Raw genomic sequence first — 17,963 nt, forward strand, 5'->3', positions numbered from 1 at the left:
CAGGAGGGTTTGGAACATCTCCAGAGGAGACTCCACACCCTCTCTGGGCAGCCTGTCCCAGGGCTCCGGCACCCTCACAGGAAAGAAGTTTTTCCTTTAGTTTGTCTGGAACTTCTGGTGTTCCAGTTTGTGCCCATTGCCCCTTGTCCTGTCACTGGGCACCACCGAGAAGAGCCCGGCCCCATCCATTTGGCCCCCACATTTCATGTGTTTATAGACATTGATCAGATCCCCTCTCAGGCTGCTCTTCTCCAGGCAGAACAGTCCCAGCTCTCTCAGCCTCTCCTCACACAGGAGATGGTCCAGGGTCCTCATTATCTTTGTGGTCCTAAAGAAGCTGGGAGCACAGCCACTTTGCATGGCCAGAGCAATACAGCAGGACTGTGGGGTGACCTAGCAGCCAGCTCATCTGTGTCACATCATGGTTGTGTGGCACCAACAAGATGAATTACCAGGCCATGTCCTGCCCTCTGTATTGTGAGGGACCTGCCAAGGTGGTCATGAAATAAGAGCAGGGATGAGATCTGGGCAGGTGTGTTGAAGGCTCCTTGGCTCATTAAGATGAGGGAGAAGAGACTTTTCTCAGCACCATTAGGATGATGCAGAAGTACTCTGCAGCTCTGTGCTTCTCCTCCCAGCTCTTCCACTTTTCCACCCATGGCAAAGAGAAAACCAGGCACTGGTGCTTCACTCTGCCCATGTTGCTGTCTCAGTACAAACCCGTCCTCATTGCTGTTAATTTTCCAGCCTGTCCTTATTAATCCATGAGCTCCCTATGGTTTTCTGTGTCCCCAAAAAAGCTTTCTGCCATTGAATGTGCCGGTGCTTTATGATCAGACAGAGGCTTGGAGAGGGTTGTTTAATAAGTAAACATCAAGATCCTTCTCTTCCTTTGCAGAGTGTAGTGTTCCTGCCCTGGTAGGACTGGGTCGGGATGACCTGTCACATATCTCTCCTGAATGATGATAATAGGGGGAACAGTCCAGAGAAGGGTGTCAAAAAGGCTGCCAGCTTCTGTTTTTAATTGTCAAGCAAGGACCTGTAGTTCCTGATGCCACCTTTGCGAATGGTGGGTGGTGAGAATGGTAAAGCATCCCTCAGACCTCTTGAGCAGCACAATGAGTGGTGGTGTTTGGTTATAGATAGATGTGGAGAGCCAGCTGTCAGGCTCTGCTCACAATTTTGCACATCCTGGACCCAGCTTTGGGTAATGGATGGGGGAATCTGTAACCACAGCCATCCCTCAGCACCACACTTCATGTGCCTGCGTAGGGAATCATGGAATCATAGAATGGTTTGGGTTGGAAGGGACCTTAAAGCTCATCCAGTTCCAACCCCCCTGCCATCAGCAGGGACACCTTCCACTAGACCAGCTTGCTCAAAGCCTCATCCAGCCTGGCCTTCAACACATCCAGGCAGGGGGCATCTACAACTTTCTTGGGCAACCTAGGTGGAAACCTTTCCTTTACCTTTTACTTCTCTTGGCACATGTTTTAATTAGTAAAAGCCATTCCTTTTTCAGTCAGCAGTAAATGGGAGAACCCTGGACTAGGTGTCCTTAACGAGGCCACGCTACGTTAGGCGTGAAATGTGCACCATGCTTTGCAGTGGGGAAACGGGGCCAAATTCCTACCAACGCTTCAGATGACTTCCTTCATCAGCTGGGAAAGCTCTCACTTCAGGGTGGCCCAGTGTGTTTTGTGGTTTGCTCCATCACACCAGTATAAAGGCTGCTGTGGAGCCTCATCACTCTAATGGTTACAAGACATCTTCTCACTCCCAATTTAACCCCATTTGCTCTTATGCCAACATCGTTCATTAGCTTAAATAGCTCCTCATCCTTCCTGCCCTTTGTGCTGCTGATGTGTTTACAGCTAGCAACCATCCTCCCACCCAGCCTTCTCCTCACCCAGCAGGAAGAGACCCAGCTGTGTGCTGGACCATTAACTTCAGAATGATGCCTACGTGCATTGTTGCCACTGGCCAAGGAGAGGCCAGGTACAAGTCCAAAGAAGGGAGAAAGCAAGAACATCTAAGTTTTGGTGCTAGAAGGCTCTGCTGTACTGGTAGAGCTGAAAGAGGTTCAGAAGAGGCTGGTGTCCATCCTCTAGTCCTGAGGTTGGAGGAGATGGAGAGGCTGAGGCAGGCCAAGAGGGATTTGGGACAGCAAGCAGCAAACTGCATTCTCCTGAGCAGCGAAGCAATGGCTTTTGAGCTGCTTACAGGCACTTCTAGGGTATGTCACATCATCAGGGCTTCTGGGGTATCCCAGTCCCCGATGGGACATCCCAGGGGAGAATGAAGATGGCTGAGTGTGACTGGTCACCTTGGCACTGCTCTTCTCAGATGCTGTGCCCTTTGGCAATCCAAGATGTTGATCTGTGGGGTGTAGGGTCCAGGAACATGTTTGATAACCCCCGTTAACCCTGTATGACATCCCATAGCCTGGCTTCAAAAGCACTGCTTTCCTGGTAGACATCTTGGTGGCACCTGAAGGTTTCAAGAGGTGGAGAGTTCAGCACTTTGCCCTGTGGTTTTTTTTGACCCCCACAGATGAAAACCCTCTTTCCTAAAACTGCCTTAGGTGCAAGCTCATCAAAATGTGTCCCATCTGAAAACTGCTTTTGCTTTAATTCTGGAGAGAATTTACTTGGCAGTTCTGAACACCAGGAACTTGGCTTTTTCCAGTAACAAAAGCAGAGACTGCTCCCCAGCCCTCTGGTGCCAGGAGCTCAAGGTACTAGAACAAAAGTTAAAAAAAAAACCAAAACCCAAGCCCACTATTAAAAAAGCTCTTAAACCTGAGGAGAAACAAAAAGAAGCCCTAAATTGGTAACTGTGCAGCTATTTGCCTTTAGATCTTTACAAACCAGATAAGAATAGGACCCAGCCACGGGGAATAGCACCAATTTACCAAGTTTCTCCCCAAAAGCTATTCTGCCATAGCTCAAGGGATCTTAGTGGTTCTGGATTCCTGAAGCTTTGATGCCATCTTGGCTCCTATTTTTTACATAAAGCTTCTGTTAAAGGTCTTGGTGGGTATTTGAGAGACTGGAGGCAGCACCTCTGCTAGAGCAGCCTGTCTTCCCTCCCCAGCAGCAAGTGATGCCCTCACTGATGTCTTCTTTACGGGCTGTGTTTTAAGTTTCTTCACTTTCAATGTTTTAATACAGAGCAATGTTTGTCAGCCTTTGTCAGTGTGGTGGTTTCACTCCTTTGGCTGCAGCCAAACACAGCCGCTCGCTCACCCTCTCCACTCCCAAGGGAGCAGCGGAGGGAATTGGAAGGATAAGGGCAAGGAGACTCATGGATTGAGATAAAAACTATTTACTAATTGAAATAAAATAATAATAGCAGTAATAATAGAATATGCAAATAATAGATTATGCAAAAGTGCAGTTGCTCACCACCTGCTGACTGATGCCCAGCCTGTCCCAGCCAGTGATCCCAGAGCAGAGACAGTCCTGAAACCACAATCATGGAAGAGTGAGCCCAAGTGATCCTCAAGAGAATCTGAGCTTTCTGGTCAATCCTGGTTAATATCCTGAACTTGACATGATCTGGAATATCTCATTAGCATATCTAAATGCCAATTTTGGGGTTTGCTAATTATTACACTACCCCCCTCCTGGTGCTTTGCACTTGCAGACCAGCAAAACTTGATGACCTTGGACTTCAAGCAGCAACTAAAAACATTAGTGCCTTATCAACATTCTTATAACAAATCCCACACTGAAACTAAAACACACCTTTTCATAGAATCCCAGACTGGTTTGGGTTGGAAGGGACCTTCAAGCTCATCCAGTTCCAACCCCCCCGCCATCAGCAGGGACACCTTCCACTAGACCAGGTTGCTCAAAGCCTCATTTAAGTTTCTAGATACTAAGAAGAAAAATAACTCTATCCTAGGAAAACCAGGACACTTTGTCATGCAGAGAGCAGGGCAAGGTGATGCTCACCCCTTAATGGGGTGACTACCATACATTAAAACCAGCCTTGCTTCGGAGGGAGAATGAAAGCAAGCTCTTCATCTCCTGTCCTTGCAGCCCATCAACTGTGGAGCATGCATTATGCTCTGACCTCTCCCAACCTCTACGTTATGGAGACAGGGTAGTGCCAGTGCTCAATTCATCACCATCTCTTCCTCTAAAGCTGATGGCCCATCACAGACTTCTCATTGTTACCAGGAGCAATGCAAGAGTTGGGCCTCAAACAGGACAGAGAAACCACTTAGAGATGGATTGGATTGCTTCCTGCCCGTGGGTTTAATGCTGCTTCAAGGTGCATTCAATTTGGGATGGTAATTAGAGTGTCATGTTTTGTGTTCATCTTCTCTTAAGCAGATGCAATCTCTCCAAGCTGTTATGAAGATCTAATTAATCAAACACTAGCAAGCACAAAAATGAAGTGAGATGATGGATATGTTGTAAAAACAAAGCCAAGCCCTCGCATCTCTTAGTGAATTTACTTACCGCCTTTGCTGCTCGTTCCCCTTTGAATGGGAGGCAGCCACTTGGAACAGGAGTGATGGAGGAGGTGGTGTTTTATCTGCTTAAAACGGGCAATAATTCCCATCATTTGTGTTTTATTTGTTTGGATCAAAGGAAAAAACTTAAAAAAAACCCAAAAAACACTTCAATTCTTAAAAGCTGGGGGGGCAAAAAAGCTTCCTTTTATATTTCGAGTGATTTAACCACAAAAATTCATCTTGGCTCTCAAGCACAGAAAGCAACTTCTCTTTGATTTTCTCTATTCTGCTGTACTCTTCTCATCCTTTTTTTCAGTGGGAAGAGTAAGGGAGAGAAGAGCATCTTGGTAAATCAATGCAAGGAGAAGTCAGGAAATTCCAAAGTGTGTTGTGGAAAACTTTCAGATTTAGTTTTTCTATTGGGAAATTTTTTCATAGGAAATTTTTTACCTTCTTCCATCTTCCTTTCCAGCCCTGTATTGGCAGGGGGGTGATGGGGTAGTAGCTGCTTGAAAAATGTGTTAGTAGGAAGGGAAAACTGCTGTTGACTTGAGTTTGGGGCAGCACATGAATGATGGGACGGTGGCTTTGTTACAGCCTGACGCTTTTGCCTGGATGAGGGACATGCCGGGGGCCAGTGATGTGGTTTTACACTCACTGCATCAAAGCTATCACCATGATTTGGTGGGAATTGTGGTGTACTGAGTGTTCAGCTTCACTATGAGTTTTCCAGATTGGAGGAGAGCCTGGAGCTCACCAAGTTATCACAGAATCCCAGACTGGTTTGGGTTGGAAGGGACCTTAAAGCTCTTCCAGTTCCAATCCCCCTGCCAGCAGCAGGGACACCTTCTACTATCAGGTTGCTCAAAGCCTCATCCAGCCTGGTCTTAAACACTTCCAGGGAGGGGGCATCCACAACTTTCTTGGGCAACGTGTTCCAGGACCATTTTTTAAAGACTTCAATTTTTTAATGTCTTTATAACTCAGCCCTTGGTGGAGGTGCCTTGCTGCTCGCTTTCTTCTGCTGGTTGCACTGTTTTCTCACTGTCCTGGCAGCGGTGGCCGGTCTGTTCTATACTCCTTTTCTCTCTTTCTCCTTTCTTCTAGATTCATGAGCTCCACAAACGCATGTCTGCTATCGAACGTGTGCTGAGCCGCTTGGAGGAAAAAATCCTGGTGCACTCCGAGGTAACCAGGCAAAACCCAAACACACTCTCTGCATGGAAAGAGCCTGGGTTGTGCTGGTCCCTTCCCCTTCTCATCAGAGGGGCTGCGCTGAAGCACTCAGCGTGGTGAGGAGAAAGCCAGATAGACAACATGACTCAGGTTGTTAGATTTTTAAACCTCTGTTTTGGCTTTAGAGGCTCTTCTCTAGTTTCAGGTGATGGAGTGCTTTAAGAAATGTTGCCTGACAGGACAGATAGAGAAGGAAATGTAACTTGTGTCTGTGGGCCCTCGTGTAAGCCTAGTGCCTTCCTTGTCCCTCCTGCACATGGAAAATGGGATTTCAATTTAATACTCTCCAAAAAGCTAATTTCAGGAGTATTTTTAATTGGGTGTTGGTACACCTGCAGAGCTGTGACATTTTGTTTGAAGTCATGGAAGAATCAGTTAGTGCACGTAGGGAAGTGACTTGGTTACTGTGAATGAGATCTGAGTCAAGAAGGATTTACAAATCCCTTCCCAGCTGCCCTTGTCTCACCATGCCATCAAGCTTGGAAGAAAACAGCTAAATTAAGTTAAAGCTGAGCAATGATGTAGAATCTGTGAATACTTAGGTCACTTAACATCGATTTGGGGTTTCTAATTTTAGACTGTGTACTCTTCTTTTCCTTCATGTGAACCCATCACCTTGAGGTGCTCTGACAGCTCGGTAGAAGGGACAGTGATAATTACAGAGAAGTCCCTTAGGCGTGGATGAAACAATGCCATTTCTTCTTCTTTTTCCCTAAAATTTATAACAGGAATGGCCATGTCTGTGACCATTCAGTGTTTCTATCACTCAATCCAACCAAGGGAGGAGGAGATGTGCAAGTCTGTGGGTTCCCATGCTTTGTTCCTGTGTCCAGGGCAGATCAGAGTAGAAGCAACAGGTCTAAACTGCTGCAGGACAAGTTGACGTTAACTATTAAGAAAAGATTTTGAGCAGGAAGGAGAGCAGAGCCCAGGAGTAGGTTGCCTGGGGGAAAGATTGCTTGCTGCAGATGCCATTGTTCAAGGTTAAGAACAGCTTAGACAGAAACCCATCAGGTACGACACAGATGACTGTATTCCTGTCTTAACACAAGGGACAAGGAGTTCTGTCACTTCTGGAGATTCCTTCCAGCACCTGGGAGTTTAATAGGATTCTTCTCCAGGTAACATGGATCACACCTAATAACAGGGCCAGATGGAAGTATGCCATCTGTCCTACAGGAACACTCGCTGCATGTTTTCTCATTGCAAATAAGATTATCTAGAGACTCTGAGAACTACCTTGGGGAGTGATGGTTCATGTGGCCGCTTCCCTTGGCCTGGTGGACCATGTCTTTGGGTTGCTGTGATCTCTGCCCGTGGAGCCACCAGCCACATCAAGGTTGCTAATGAAAATGCAGTGGGTTTTGGCCCCAAATCCCCCATGCATGATTTTTAAGAGGGCAAAAAAGCAATTTTCCATAGGGAAAAACAAGTACCTTCTGTGTGTGGGGAAAATGGGAATGGTGGTTCTTTAGATCAAGGGTTTGTATTCCTAGATGTGGAGCTGGAGCACAGCTCACTGAGCTCTGCTGCTCCCCTGGGTGGTCTGGACAACCCTCATGCAGAGAGGGGTTTGAAGTCCCCTTTGCAAAGTCCATCTGTGGTTGCACTCCTCAAGCTCCTCTGCTGGCCAGTGTTAGCAAGGGTGTCCAGGCCCAGGCATGCCACATTGTCCACCACAGGAGATTCTCACCCAACTCCCTTCTTCTGCTCCTTCAGTCTCCAGCCCCAGAGTCCCAACTTGATCCCGATGTCGAGGAGGAGGAGTTGAAGAGGAAGCTGGAGGAGTTAGCCAGCAACATCAGCGACAAAGAAATCTCTTCTGAAGAAGAGGAGCGTGAGGAAAAGAAGAGAGGAAAGAAACCAGAGATGAGTTCCTCCACTGATCCCATGGCCAGAGATGCTCAAAAGGTAATCTCTGTCCCCCTACCTATACCATTCTGGGCTCCATCTGTGGTTCCTTCTTCTCTTGGCAGCTTATGGCTTTCACTGTGATAATGTGTCCCTTGGTCTGTTCTACACCTCCACCTCGATGCCTCCCAGTGCTGCCTGGCTCAGCTGCCTCCTTAAACAGTGTATTGAGGGATAGGGAAGTCCCAGGGTGTTGGGTCTTAGGAAAAAAATTCTTTACTGAAAGGGTTGCCAAGCATTGGAACAGGCTGCCCAGGGAAGTGGTTCAGTCACCATCCCTGGAGGGATTTAAAAGACAAGTAGATGTGGTGCTTACAGACATGGGTTAATGGGCATGGAGGTGTTGGGTTGATGGTTGGACTTTTGATGTTCTTGGAGGTCTTTTCGAACCTTAATGGTTCTATGATTTGGACCTTTCTCCTTGTAGGCTCTCCCAGTATCCTCCAAGAGTCAAAAGTAAAGTCTCTCTTGCAGGCTACTGCCTGTCATAAGAAAGCACAGAACCTCCACATCTATTCAGAAGAGTTGTCTCAGGATCTGAATGTCCTTAGAGATGAAAGCCCTAGGGTTGGGAGACAAGCTTGGTGATGATTTAGTACTGGCAGCATTTGTCAGGCACCTGCTACAGCTCAAAACATGTCTTCCAGACTTGTCACCTCTTCAGAGTCCCCAAATCCATGGTCCTACTTCCACTCTGCTAGGTCAGCATCTCCTGTGCTTACAGCACTGTGCTGCTCCAGTCCCTTACTCAGTGGTGGGTGATCCACAGGGACATGGCTCAGGGAGAGGAGGAGGGATCACAGCATCTATACAGCCATGTTCCCATCACCCCAGAGGTCCCACACCCTCATGGACCAGTGCAGCTCTGATTTACCCCCCTGTCTGCTGGGTGTACTTTGGAGATCTGCTTTCCCTCCTGTATCCCCACAGCAGGGCTGGAAGAGTGAGAGCAAACAGAGGTGTTGGACCACTTCCCCCTCACCTCGCTGGGTGGGTGACAGGGCTGGGTGACTGCATTGGGAACAAGCAGCTGATGGTGGCTTGGGTGGCTCAGAAAGACAAGGAGATCAGTTGAGTGGAGCCTCCTGAGATGGTCCATTAGCAAAAAATGGAGAGGTCAGTGTCCCTGGTTGGGTCTCTAATGGCTTATTTGTTCATCCTCTCCCCTCTGCCTTGGTGACAGATGGGGTACGGGTGCATTTGCTGTGACACATCCATCGCTGGCGAGCGGGGGCTGTGCTGCCCCTCTCCTGCAAAGATCCTTTCATCTGAGGTTATGGAGACTTTCATGGTGCCACGGGGCCACTCTTCAATGTGCTTTTGTTCCTCAGCCTCACAAAGCAGAGCTGGCTGCTGTTGGGCTGGGAGAGTGTGGCTGTGTGTACACACGTGGTGCAGTTAGTCAGTCCATCCCAGGTAGGAGTCTCTGCTTCCCTCATGGTTTTGGGTACCATCTGTTGTGCTCTTACTGCCTCTGGATCAGCAATGCATCCTTCACAAAACCCTCCTTCACCACCTCCTTTTTCCTGAGAGCTGCTTCTTAGGTTACTCCTGCAGCTAGACTTAACTATTGCTCATCAGCTGAACAATGTGAATCTTCTCAGTAACCATTTCCAGTTAACTGCTCAACAGGGAATAAGTGGTAACTCAGCAAGACGAGGTAACTTAATTCTGGTGTGAGCTGCAGATCTGCAGGAGACAAACTCAACCCCTGATCTGTGCTCAGGAGAAGGGACCTCTTATTGGGTATGGTGGTTGCACTGGGCTGTAGCTAGACACAGCGCTTGCTCACTGCCCCCCACCCAGGGGATAAGGGAGAGAATTGGGGGGCGAGAGGAAGGAGACTCGTAGGGTGAGAGAAGAACAATTTAATCACTGAAGTAGAAGAAAACTTAAAATAATGACGATATTAAAATAATAATAGTAATAAAACACACAAATGAGTGACACCCAGTGCCATTGCTCACCACCCGCTGACCGAGCCTGGCACATTCCCAGATCCCGGAGGAGCCACAATCCCGACCCGAAACTGCAGTCCCGGGAGAGCCAGAACCCGAGCCAAAGCCAGAGAGAGCAAGAGAGGAAGAGCCCCTCATGGATCTCCTGTCCATGGGGGACAGGAGGTGGAATAGACCCTTGGCAGAGACAAATGACAGTTTAGCTTCTTAATTTCAATATTCCTCACCTCCTGAGATCTTGCACTTGTAGACCAGCAAAACACAAAGTCCTTCAACTTCCAGTGACAAACGCAAACATCAGTATGCTCTCAGTGTTTCTCTCCTAACCAATCCCAGCTGAACCCAAACCCCAGCGCTGTTCCAGCTGCTGAAAAGAACCAGCTCTGTCCCAGCTACACACCAGGACAGTGGGGAATCAGCATAACTTCTCAATTGTCATAAAATGAAGCCCAGATTCTCCAGATTTAGTATTTTCTTCCACCAAACCCCAGCTATGAAGCAGGGAGGGTCCAGGCATTGTTGTTGTCTCTCAGTGGGGTTGTGCAGGCAGGTAACACAGGAGCTACATGCCACCTTCTAAGCAAAGAAAGACCCAGCTAGGTCTTGAGCAACAGCTCAAGCAGAACCAAATCTGAGAAGTGAAGCAAAATTCATCTTTTTGCATCGAGGTAACACTCAAAGCATCAAATACTTTTGCAGGGCATTGAGTTAGAAATGCCTGCAGTGGTGTAGATGGACCAGCCTTGGTCAATGGTGGTCAATGTGAATGCTTAACAGCTTTCCTTAGAATTACACGAGATCCAGGCTTGGATTTTGTATGATTCCGGGTTTTTTTTTATGCAAGTCTCTTCTCCATTCAGGAGGCAGACTTCTAAGTGGGGAACACTGCAATGAAAGCACACACTCCTAATGGAAAATCACACAGAATCACAGAATATTAGGGATTGGAAGGGACCTCAAAAGATCATCCAGTCCAATCCCCCTGCCAGAGCAGGAACCTAAATGAGATCACACAGGAAGGCGTCCAGGTGGGTCTTGAATGTCTCCAGAGAAGGAGACTCCACACCCTCCCTGGGCAGCCTGTCCCAGGGCTCTGGCACCCTCACTGTAAAGAAGTTTCTTCTCAAGTTTAAGCAGAACCTCCTGTGTTCCAGCTCACACCCACTGCCCCTTGTCCTACCATTGGGCATCACTGAGAAGAGCCTGGCTCCATCCTCCTGACATTCGCCCTTAACATATTTATAAACATTAATGAGGTCTCCCCTCAGTCTCCTCTTCTCCAAGCTAAAGAGCCCCAGCTCCCTCAGCCTTTCCTCAGCAGGGAGATGCTCCCTGATGAGGAAAGATGTGGAAAAAGAAAAAAAAACAAACCTCTGCTCTGCCATGAAGGCACCATAAAATGATAAAAATATCAGCTGGACTGAGTTAGCTCGTTGTCTACAGGATGACTTGCCGGGAAATACGTGCAGTTGTAAACACAACTGTTTGTCACCAGTGTGTATATCACCCCCATCTCCTTGGTTTCTAGGGAATTATCAGTTTGGAGAGAGATGATGAGTTTCTTCAGTGTATTTTCACATGTGGTTAGTGCCTTGTCAAGTGGAAGGCAGCACTTAGGAGTGTTATTGCCATCAGTGCTCCTTGGGGTGGGAAGAGGGGACATTAATCCCAAGTTCTGCCAATGTCACAATACAATAATTTTATGAGTTGGTTGTGATGTGGGGGGTTTTTTTATTATTATTATTTTGTCACAGACTTGAGTTACTTGCATCCATGCTCAGGCCTGCTGAAGTGTAAAGCAATATGCTGCAATTAGACCTTAACTGCTCAGTAACTGAGTGGCCTTCAGGTGGTTGGGTGTCAGCTCTGGTGGCGCTGCTTCCAGCAAGCAACGCATCCCCTGGTAACCTCTTTTCCAAGCCTTTTGAGATGATTTCTTTTGTCACAGCCATCCTTTAGAAAGCACGGGCTGAGATCAAAGCTCTGCTTTAGCCACGCAGCCGTCGCTGGTGGAGAGCCCTTCAGGAATAGTATAAACCCTTTAATTATCGCTTCTCCATCTTTCTCCAGCTCCTGGAGATCTGATGCCATTTTCACCCCTGACTTGTGCTGTTTTGTACAACACATTAAAATAATGTTTTGGGGTTTTTTTTCCTTCCCTGTCCCACCTTCTACTTTGGCTGAGCTGGGCATTTGCAGAGGTTGTCAGCTCAGGCTTTGAGCAAAATCATGGCCAAAGTACTGAAGGTGATAAATGCCATGGAGAAAGTGGTGTGTGAGTCGTTGCATGGAAAGACCCAGTGGCACGGTGGCTGTGCCCTCCCTGTGGGGCATCTTCCCAGCCTGGGAGATGGGAAAGAGGTGGCCCAAGTGTACTGTGAGCTTGAAGAAAATCTAAGGTTGACAAGAGCTTTCTGCCAGCAGGGAGGGCATAGGGGTTGGGAATATAGAGGATCCCCTCTATGCACCTCTGCTGTGAGGACAGGCTGAGAGAGTTGGGGCTGTTCAGCCTGGAGAAGAGAAGGCTCTGGGGAGACCTTCTAGTGGCCTCCCAGTACCTGAAGGGGCTCCAGGAAGGATGGGGAGGGACTTTTCATAAGGGCAGTTAGTGATAGAACAAGGGGTGATGGTTTGAAAGTGGCAGAAGGGAGATGGAGATGAGATGTGAGGAAAAAATTCTTTGGCGTGAGGGTGGCAAGATAGTGTCCCAGGTTGGCCAGAGAAGCTGTGGCTGCTCTTCCCTGGAAGTGTTGAAGGCCAGGTTGGATGAGGCTTTGAGCAACCTGGTCTAGCAGAAGGTGTCCCTGCTGATGGCAGGGGGGTTGGGACTGGATGATCTTTAAGGTCCCTTCCCACCCAAACCAGTCTGGGATTCTATGAAACGAGGATAGCATGACCTGTCTGTTTGAGGCTGACTTGTGCCTGGGGGCTGATGGGCTCATGCAGGTGACAAGTTTATATCTAGAGCATGTTTCTCTGCTAGGTTTGTGTGACTGTGTGAAGCACCAACATATTTAATTTATTTTTATATTTTTTTTTAGCTACTGTAAACCCGTATGAATTGATTCCCCGTGGGAAATTGATTGCATCCACAGTGTTATTTATCAAGCTGCAAAGAAACAGCTCAAAGATGGAGCTGAGACTTTCACCTCCACCTGGGTGGTCAGGTTTTGCTGTCAGAAATCTCTTGTGATGGGGAGAAGGGTTTTATGATATGATTTGTGGCTCATCTTTTGTCAGGGAAAGCTTACAGATAAATCAAAGAGCAGCTGGAAGCAGAGTGTGTTCTGAAACCACATGGCTGCTTTCTGGCCACATGCACCCCAAAAAGGGCAACAGTGTGAAGGTTTTGAGGTTCCTCCTCTCCCTGGAGAGGTGATGGGGCTGGGAAGGGTGTGACTTTTGGGCTTGGTGCTACTGCCGTCAGCGGTGGGTCAGGGCCCAGGCAGTGGGTAGATGATGGTTCCAGGAGGTGGATGCTCATCCTGCCATTCCCTCGGGAGCCCTGGCTGAGTCACAGCTGGCTTGTCACTCTCCAAAGGATGCCACCCACCTCAGAGGACATTGGGAGATTTTTGATGACCCAATAACAAATTGTGAGTCACAGGTTGAGCAGCTTCACGGATGGCACCTGTAAATGTTTGCAATTGGTTCTGGTCTCAGGGGTTTGGGAGTTATTTGGGGGTTTGCACTGGGATCAGTGGGATCTATGGGATGTAGGGTGTGTTGCTGTGATCCAGGTGGATGGTTGGTTCTTCTGTGCACGCGGTGGGCTCATGCCAGGCAGTTTGTACAACACCCAGCCCAGGAAAAACAGAGGGGGCTGGAGGATTAGTCAAGATTTTGGGATCAGACAGCAAAACAGTGGCCACAATCCACCTGACTGTGTTGTGTGATTGCACACTGAGATATTCATGCTTCCTAAATTGCCTTGCTTGGATTTGTATCCTTGTAGTAGCCCAGGAGGAGGCAAGTAACAGCAAAAGCAGTGGTTTTATTGGGCCAGATCCCTTTACCCTTCTTCTCTAGACAGCAAAGGTAACACAGTGCTTCCTGTAGTCACTGCGCATCACTAGTCAGTGCTCCCCAGTTCACCCCAACTCTGTACTGGGCTCTGTTCGTGTGTGTATTTGCTGGGGTTCTCAGCTGGGATTGCTCCTGCTTGTCCAGAGTAGTCCCTGTGCATAGCTGCCTGCCCAGGGTCAAATTCCCAAATCCTGACCCTGCTCCCAGACAACCCAGCAGCACAGGTACCCTTAAAAATCCCTGAGTGGATCTGGAGAGTCAGTCTGTCTCCTCCCCAGCTTGCTGCCACCACAGGCCATGGCAGACTGTGCTGCTTTGCAGGTACCTGACTCCTCTCTGAGCACACGGCATGAAGATGCTGATGCTCCTCGAGTAGGTCACCGAGTTTTGGTCCTTCCTGTGTTCCCATTGAGCCTTTTACCACTTCACCCCGTCAATAATTGCTCTTGAAAAACCTGGGGAAGGGAGGAAATGAGATGAACTGGTACTGACTGGTACTGTCTGTGCTGCAAGGCAAGGAGGCAGTCGTAAAATAGTGACAGGAGCTGTTGCGTCTGGGGCTGCGGTCGCACCAGGAGAGGAGCACTCCAGGGAGGTTAATTCTACAATGTCTTTTTTTAATTTTTTAATTTTTTTCTTGTATTTCAGGTGTACCTGACTGGTGGGAAGACCTACCGGCTTGAGAAGAAGCTGCAGGAGCTTGAGGAAGGGGCTCGGCACAGCGGCGCTACTGACTCAGAGCTGTCAGAGCTGGAGGAGAAAGTGGCCTCAGCGGCTGCTCAGGTGCAGCAGGCAGAGAGTGAGGTGAGGGTTTGGCTCTGAGAGCTGCTTTGCCCAGACCCCCAGCCAGGGATGGTAAATGAAGCTGTGATGGATCCTCCAGCCAACACCTCTATGGGGTTTTTTTTCCTCTTTCTAAAGATATCGGACATCGAATCTCGCATCGCGGCTCTGTCCGCTGCGGGGCTGACAGTGAAGTCGATGGAAAAGGCAAGGAAGAAGTCAAGTGGGCAGGTGAGTGTGGAGGATGGTGGCTACCAGAGGTCCCAACCCTGAGATGCATTTGCAGCACCGAGTCTGTGAAGGGCTGTCTGCCTTGCTGGGCTGTGCCCAGCTGCCTGATTCTCTGCCCCAAGGCTCCCAGTGTGGAGGTCTCGCTGAGGATGGGGGACAATCCTGATTCCTTACATGCATCAAGGGAGGGTTTGGTATTTAGGGTTCTCTTCCCAGGGCTGCAGGGAGGGCAGCTGGGCTGCTGCACATACCACAGCCTGGACTCAGATCCTGTGTTCCCATACCGATTTTTAAAATCCCAGAATTGCTGGGATTTGAAAAGCCCTTTAAGCTCATGGAGTCCAACCATGAACCCAACACTGACAAGTCCCCGACTAACCCATGTCCCTCAGCACTGTGTCTACACGACTCTTCAATCCCTCCAGGGATGGGGACTCCACCACTGCCCTGGACAACCCCTTCCAATGCCTCAGAACCCTTTCAGCAAAGAAACTCTTCCTCACATCCAATCTCAACTGCCCTGGGCACAACTGGAGCCCATTTCCTCTTGTCCTGTCCCTTGCTCCTTGGTTGAACAGACCCACCCCCACCTCCCTCCACCCTCCTCCAAGGGACTTGCACAGAGCCAGAAGATCTCCCCTCAGCCTCCTTTTCTCCAGGCTCGACATCCCCAGTTCCCTCAGCCGGGAACTCAGCACACTTGTGCTCCAGACCCTTCCCCAGCTCATAATTGCAGTTTATCAGGCAGAGTTGCTGCCTCTTTTCCTCACCTTAGAATCAGTCCAGACTAAACAACAGAGGTGAAAATGCAATTAAAGGCAGACTGAGTTGTCTGCAACCCCAGAGAAACCTCTGCCCTTCCTCTGCCCACAGGCTGCCTGCCTCCAAGCTCCCGATCCCACCAGCAGCAGTCCAGGGGAGTCTTCAGATGACGTGCAAGTGAGTATGTGTTTAATCTCTGCTGGTTAGTGCAGCTTCCTGGCGTGTATGTGGCACAGCATTAAGCCTGAGGACAAGCAGGGTCTCCAAGGAGCTGCTTGTGAAGTGGTGGCCTCAGAAGGGACCTCTGTCCTCCCATCCCCTTCTCTTGCAGGTGATGCCCAGACTGCAGGGATTTAGGAGGAAGTTCAACAGTCGCTTTGAAATCACTGGTAAGGACCAGGGAGGTGGGGACCTGTGGGTGGATGGGCTGGGATTTGAGGGGACACTTGGTCCTCTCTCTATCTCTGCATCCAGTTGTGTGTCTGCATTGGGTGTCCCCTTCCCTGTGCTCATGGTCTCCTGTTAGGACAGCTGCAGGGGAAACCTCTTCTGTGATGGATAACTTAGAAAGGAGGAGGCAGCTGGCAGAACTGGGGACAGTGATGGGAGAGTGGAGGTCAGGCTGAGTTGGCTCTGTCTTCACAGAACCAGGACTTTCTCAGCAGCCTGGGCCCCTGCCACCCCAGAGTCCAGGGAGACACCTGTGGTACTTCATTTGTGGCATCCCGTTGGGTCTTAGACCTCAAAGCCTCACCTAAACCCATCGTCTCTGCTGATAGCAATTTCCTCCTCCCTTGCTCACCTTGGAGAAGGTATCCTTGACCATGTTGCCCACCTGCTTTGACCACTGGTCTCTGGTGGGGGGAAGGATGCCCTCCACACCCCAGCTATGACAAATGGCAGCTTGGGAGTGCTTCGAAGTAGACAGTGACATGAAACTTGGCAACTTGTGCGGCAGGGGCCAGTCACTGGAGACTTTTCATCCTGACCAATATCAGTGAGAGCCATTAGGAAATGACTTTTCTATTTCTATTTCTATTTCTCTCTTATCTCACCTCATAAGCTTAAAGGCAGAAAGAATGGTGGTTCTTCCTCCAGATAATGGAAGATGAAGGGAGGGAAGGGGGGAAAGATCATTAAATGCAGAGAAGGAACCATGTTTCCCTCATGCATGCAATTAACAGCCCCGTTTCCCAAGCTGGTAGGTGGAAAGGTCCCTTTTCCTCATGCTGAGGAGGAGTCATCTGCTCCCCTTCCTGCAAAGGGCAAGCAGATAAAGGCAGACCAGGAGACACGTCAGCCCCACAAGGAGATAGAGGGATGTGCAATTGGGATGGACGTCACCAGGCCAGCCTAATCCCCTCTGCCTGGGCTGGGTGATGGGGTGACTCGGTTTCCTGACAGCCCTTCCTGCAGGTCAATGACTTACAAAGTTGGGCCTTCAAAGGTGCAGATGGTGGATGTTGGTGGCAGAGAAGGGGAGATGACTTAGTAGGTCAAGAGAGTGTCATAGGTTTGGGGGGGTGAGAGCTCTTCATGGGTTGCTCTCTTGCTGGACCATGGAGGTTTCCAGAGCAAAGGTCTTGGCATTTGACCACTGGCAGGCTGACCCAGCCCACACAGTGCTCCAGAAACATGAGTAGCAGCAGCTTTTGCCTCTCTGTTGCTGAAGGTTTTCCCACCACCATCCTGGAGAGGGAAGAGCAGTGGCACATCAAAACCACAGCAAGCAGGGGATAGCAAAACCTAAGTGGTTTGGTGGGTAACCAAAACCTCTAGTAAGGTGGATGAAGACCTGCTGCCCATCTCTTCTTTCATTGCAGGTCTTGATGACTCCTTCAACCGTAACTCCATCTACCGTGGCTCCCTGACGCAGAGAAACCCCAACGGGAAGAACAGGAGAGTGGAGCGGCTCTTTGCGGTACGAACCCAGCCGCTCAGGAGGGATGCTGGCCTGGGCTCTGCGTGGGACCTGCTTCTCTGGGCTTGCACAGAGGGACCTGTCCCTCCCCACTCTCTCCTTGAGCCAGCAGAGCCCCGGGCTCTCAGCGTTGGTCTCTCCATGCTGGCCGGTGAGGGCACGCACACCTGGGCATTGCCCCCTGAGGTCTGGGATGTTCTAAGCCTCAGGGCAGGGGGACCAAAAAATCCTGCTGCTTGCGTGATCCATGGGATGGGGAAGGTTCTCACCTTGCGCAGTAGCAGCTGTAGGGGACAGGGAGCACACTGTCCTCGTTGCCTGGGGTGGCTCGGGGTGGCATAGGCACGGCCGTGAGCTGAGGTTTCTCCCTTTGGTACCTTGCAGAAGCCTGTGATGACCCACCTGTCCTGAGGAGAGGAGGACCTTCCTGCCACGGCATTTCAGTGATGAAACAAGACCTCAGCACAAAGCCTTGCTGCCTTCCCTTCAATGCTTGCTCTTCCTTCTCCTGCTCCCACCTCTCCCTGAAACCTCGGACAGGAGGGAAGCTGGGGGCTGTGGGTGGGTGGTCTTGCTGGGAGCTGCCAGGGAGAGGAGTGAGATACTGGGGTGTGGACACATGGCCAAGGGCTCTGATGGGAGGATGTAGGTGTCAGACCTCAGCTTT

At 49.5% G+C, this 17,963-nt stretch overlaps 1 protein-coding gene across 1 annotated transcript in view; it reads left to right on the forward strand.

The window, feature by feature from the left end:
• Positions 1-17,707, forward strand: part of LOC104525551 (melanophilin-like) — an 18,613-nt gene extending 906 nt beyond the window's left edge. Inside the window, exons 3-11 of the mRNA XM_010168733.2 lie at positions 5,576-5,656; positions 7,424-7,615; positions 11,773-11,967; positions 14,248-14,403; positions 14,521-14,613; positions 15,487-15,552; positions 15,707-15,764; positions 17,199-17,296; positions 17,681-17,707. Coding sequence (XP_010167035.2) covers positions 5,576-5,656; positions 7,424-7,615; positions 11,773-11,967; positions 14,248-14,403; positions 14,521-14,613; positions 15,487-15,552; positions 15,707-15,764; positions 17,199-17,296; positions 17,681-17,707 — 966 coding nt within the window. The remainder of the gene's footprint in view (positions 1-5,575; positions 5,657-7,423; positions 7,616-11,772; positions 11,968-14,247; positions 14,404-14,520; positions 14,614-15,486; positions 15,553-15,706; positions 15,765-17,198; positions 17,297-17,680) is intronic.
• The last annotated feature ends 256 nt before the right edge of the window (positions 17,708-17,963 follow it).

Source organism: Antrostomus carolinensis, unplaced genomic scaffold, assembly GCF_000700745.2.
Source record: "Antrostomus carolinensis isolate BGI_N321 unplaced genomic scaffold, ASM70074v2 scaffold41335, whole genome shotgun sequence".
NCBI classification, from domain to species: Eukaryota; Metazoa; Chordata; class Aves; order Caprimulgiformes; family Caprimulgidae; genus Antrostomus; species Antrostomus carolinensis.